Raw genomic sequence first — 4541 nt, 5'->3', positions numbered from 1 at the left:
CATGCAGAGCACTTGGTGAATTCGAGCTTGTTAAGTGTTGTTGTTGTTGTTATGTACCTTTGAGTCAGAACCGACTCAGAGATGACCCGCAGGTGGTTTCAGAGACAATAAATCACACAAGTGGAGGTTGTCCATCCCTCTCCTGTAGAGTGGTTGGCAGATTTGAACCATATGCTTTTAGGATTGCAGTGCAGCTTCTTACCAATAGGCCAGCAGAGCTCCCTAGGTGCACCAACTCACAGCTTACCCTCTGATGGGTTTTCAGAGGCAGTTAATTGCAGGGGAAGAGATTATACCCATCCTTTTCTTGTGGAGCTGCTGGTGGACTCAAACCCTGTGCCTTCAGGATTGCAACACAGCTTCATGCCACTAGGCCACTGGCGCTCCCTCAAGCAAGTGTAGCTCTTGTCATTTGTGAACCTTTGGCCCCACCCACTGGCACACCCAGTAATGACCATATAAAACCAGGGTCAGTCTCAGCTCTCAGCCAAACACCTTCCAGCAAACATGAGGCCCACCAGCTATTTGATCCTGATGGTGTTTCTCCTTTTTGTGACTCTGGTGATGGGGGAAAGAAATAGAGAGAGTGAGTGGAGGGGGTGGGTCTGGGTGGAGGTGAGCTGGGCTGAGTCTCTGAGGGGCTTTCTGGGGCTCTAAGTAGGTCTGGAACCTCAGCTCACTACTGTGATCTCCTCCACCAGAAAAAGAGAAGTCAGGGGTTTGCCCATTCGAGTCTAGAATCTGTTACCGATCTGATATACCCCGGTGTGGCCAAGACCAGCACTGCTTACGGAATAAGAAGTGCTGCTATGTGGAGTGTGGCTTTCGGTGTGTGATCCCTTTGAAGAAGACGATAAAAGGTGAGGAGCCTGGGGCCCCACATTTGGTGCTGATTGCTTTCATTCTCCTATCTGTCCCCTCAAAATACCAAGGGATCAGACCTTCTAGCAAGGATGTTGGCAGGGAGAGCTAAGCGATGGCAGAACCCTCAGAGATCAACCTGTCTGAACACGCATATTTTAGGAAGCAGAAAACTGATGGATGAAGACATTATCAATCCAACCCAAAGGCAGAATGCGAGCTCAAGTCAGAGAGCACAGAATACAGGGCTCACCCCACTCCACTGTTTTCTCAGAGCATGATGATATGTGTCTTTGACCTCTGGGAGTGGCTCTCACCTGGCACCTGCCCCAGGGTCCTGGGGTTTGGCATGGGGGAGAAGCTGAGATGGGCACCTTGAGGCAATCCAAGTCCTGAAGTCCAATTCCTCAAAGGCAAGGACAAGTTTCCCCAGAATCTAGACTCTTAAGGGCAAGTTTTTCTTCCCTGACCCTGGTCGTCTTCTCCTATCCCAGCACATGGCGGGACCCCTCTCCTCTCCCAGAACATGATGGGACCCCGCTCCTATCCCAGCACACGGCGGGACCCCTCTCCTATCCCAGCACACTGCGGGATCCCTCTCCTATCCCAGCACATGGCAGGACCCCTCTCTTATCCCAGCACACGGCGGGATCCCTCTCTTATCCCAGCACACGGCGGGACCCCTCTCCTCTCCCAGAACATGATGGGACCCCTCTCCTCTCCCAGAACATGATGGGACCCCTCTCCTATCTCAGCACACGGTGGGACCCCTCTCCTTTTCCAGCATATGGTTGGAACCCCTCTTCTATTCCAGCTTATGGGGGGACCCCTCTCCTATACTGGTGCATGGTGTGGGGTTTGACACCCCAAACAGCTGATCCCAAAAGGAAATGTGACAGCTGAGCAGGGCACAGGGTCTGAATAATGGCTCCCCCTCTTTTAGAAAAGATAATAAAAAGAAAAATGACGGGCAGAATTCACAGTCCACATGCAATCATACAGCACCAAAATCCAAAGGAGGTCCAGAAGCGCGCGGCTACTGCCCCACCGTTCCCACCAAACGCACAGTTCTTAATCCCCCTAAACTCTGTGAAAGAGACACTGAGTGCCCAAGAGCCAAGAAATGCTGTGCGGGTCACTGCGGGATGACGTGCTTGGAGCCCATATGAGGTAGGGACCTGGTCGCTGGGAGGAAGGGAAGCAGGGCGAGGGTGGGGGAGCTGAAGCTTCATAGGCCAGTTCAGGTCGTCTGTGGGCGTGGAGGGAACAAGGGGATAAGATCAAGCCCTGAGTGAATCAATCCCCTAAGGACAGGGCTTTGTCCCATTGCACCTCTGAGTGGAAGGACACCACGAGAAGACATGATCTATTGGGTTGCCCCTGGTACGTAACTCCTCCCTCTCTGCCCAGGTGAGGCCCTTGCACCTCTGTGACTTAGCTGGACTGCAGGCTCTGATCCAGTCCCAGGGCACCACACCCACCATTGTTCCTGCCATCAGGGTGCCCAGCTTTATCATTCATTGGCCAATAAAGAGTCCTGTCTGCTGTACCTGTCTCTGGTTCCTGTTGCTTCTGGTCTCTGGGGAGAGTGGTAAGTCCTCCCACCACAGAAGGAGAGAACAGCAAGACCCCTGTGACTTATTCTAGGAACAGAGTGGTGGGCAGGGAGCAGGAGAGGAAAGACATCTATTCCCAGTGAGTAGGAACAGTAACCCATATGGTCACATATGACTAATGTGGTCTGCAGGGAGCTCTGGTGGCCTAGTGGTAAGAGACTGTGCTGCAATCCCAAAGGCACGCTGTTCGAATCCACCAGCTGCTCCTCAAGAGAAGGATGGACAATCCCATGTGATTTACGGCTTCTGAAAACCTGCTGGAGGGTCAGCTATGGGTCAGTTCTGACTTGATGGCTCACAACAACAACAATGTAGTCTGGACACTGGATCTTGGATCTTTGGAAATCCTTCTCCATACCTGTAGGGCCACCTACGTTCACCCCAACCATCCGTTCAGGTCTGAACCAGGGCCCTCAGGTCCTGACAATTCCCCCAGTCAAATCCTGATGCCTCACCAAAAGAAACCTCCTTTCCTTTCTCTCAAGCTCCCTATAGTCTTATTATCTCCCAGAAAGATCAGAAAAGTTCCGAGGTAACCACGAGGGGTGGTCTTCACTCTACGTATTTCCCCTAAACAAGCGCATAAACTACAGATACTGACTTGAGAAGATATGGAAGAATTTTAACACCCCATAACAAATGAAGAGACAGAATCAGTAATTAAAAAAAACAACAACAAAAATCGTCCTGAACTTCCAGAATGCAGGTAGCACAGTGGAGTAGACTTTGGGGAGGGATTGTACAATAATAAAAGATATTTTTCTTTTACTTTTTAAAAAGAAAAGCGAATTGAGGGGGAGATGTGGGCAGGGAGATAAGTGCAACCATGAATGAATGGAAAGCGAAAGTCTCTGTAAACTTCCATTAAAATAAATTTTTAAAAAAAAATAGTCCTGCACTAAATAGCTCCACTGGGAAAATTTCACCAAATATTTATAGAAAAAGTGAAACTGATCATTCTTAAATTGCTAAAAAAAATAATCTAAAAATAAGTGTCTGGGTTTTCTAGAGAAGTAAACCCAATATCTATCTATCTATCTATCTATCTATCTATCTATCTATCTATCTATCTAGATTTAGCTAAAAGATGTGACAAATACTTGTAGAGACTGGCAAGTCTCAGGCCCGTGGGCCAGACTTCAGGAGAGCGGCTTCTCCACTCATGTAGCTTTGAAGGCTGAGGCGTCTAAGATTGGCAGGTAAGGCTGAGTTCTGTTCAAGTCCGAAGAACTAGCAGTGATGAGCCAAGTGCAGGATCCAGATGAAACAAAAAAGCAAGCCAGCCCTGTGAGACTTCAGGACATGCTGACTGCAGAGTACAATCCAACTAAACAACCCCCCTTCAACTCACTGGCTTGTTCACAGAAGGGTTCATTGAGGGAATGACCATACTGCTCATCATGTCTTTGTCTTTAGTCATCAGGGAAATAATCAAGCCAAACTGATATACCATTTCACCCTTAATAGGTACCTATTATAGGAAAAATGGAGACAAGGACCGAGGAGGATATAGAGAACCTGGAACCTTTACCCACTGTTAGTTGTGGTTACGAGCCGCTAAGTCAACCACGACTCATGGTGACCCTATGAACGACAGACCAGAACCATGCCCATTGTCACTCACACTCTCTGCCATGTTCAAGGTCATGCTTGCAGTCCCTCTATCAGTCCATCTTGTTGAGGGTCTTTCTCTCTGTCGCTGACAGTCTGCTTTATCTCAGGACTAGTGCCTTCTGACAATATGCACCAAGTATGTGAGACAAAGTTCATCATCTTTGCCTCTAAGGGGGCTGCACTTCCTACAAGAGATACGTGTTCTTTAGGAAGTCCATGGGAGGTGCAAAACTCTTTGCTAACATCAGAGGTCAAGGGGATTGTTACTCTTCTGACTCCCTTATTCACTGTCCACTTTTCAGTCATGTGAAGCAATGGAGAAGACTATGGCTTGAGATGGGAGCTGAGCCCTTTTTTTATTCTTTTATTTATTTTTTTAGGTCTTTTATTCATTGTTGCACATTTTCTCCTCCCTTTTCCTTCTTCCCCTTCTCTCCTCCTCCTCCTCAT

General features: G+C 48.5%; 1 protein-coding gene across 1 annotated transcript; it reads left to right on the top strand.

Annotated features, from left to right (window-relative positions):
- Positions 1-507: 507 nt before the first annotated feature.
- WFDC12 (WAP four-disulfide core domain 12) lies at positions 508-2294 on the top strand. Its single transcript, XM_006881727.1, has 3 exons — positions 508-586; positions 702-860; positions 2272-2294. Exons 1-3 carry the CDS (start codon positions 508-510, stop codon positions 2292-2294), a joined length of 261 nt encoding a protein of 86 aa, XP_006881789.1.
- The last annotated feature ends 2247 nt before the right edge of the window (positions 2295-4541 follow it).

Source organism: Elephantulus edwardii, unplaced genomic scaffold (assembly GCF_000299155.1).
Source record: "Elephantulus edwardii isolate Elephantulus edwardi_28Jun2011 unplaced genomic scaffold, EleEdw1.0 scaffold00015, whole genome shotgun sequence".
NCBI classification, from domain to species: Eukaryota; Metazoa; Chordata; class Mammalia; order Macroscelidea; family Macroscelididae; genus Elephantulus; species Elephantulus edwardii.
This window is presented reverse-complemented; position numbering and strand designations above follow the sequence as displayed.

Bases quoted from the DNA above. Each gene is read 5' to 3' on its own strand.
- WFDC12 (XM_006881727.1), top strand. From the start codon at position 508: ATGAGGCCCACCAGCTATTTGATCCTGATGGTGTTTCTCCTTTTTGTG. The intron at 587-701 runs GTGAGTGGAGGG...CTCCTCCACCAG, and splicing joins GGGGGAAAGAAATAGAGAGA to AAAAAGAGAAGTCAGGGGTT. The intron at 861-2,271 runs GTGAGGAGCCTG...CTCTCTGCCCAG, and splicing joins TTTGAAGAAGACGATAAAAG to GTGAGGCCCTTGCACCTCTG.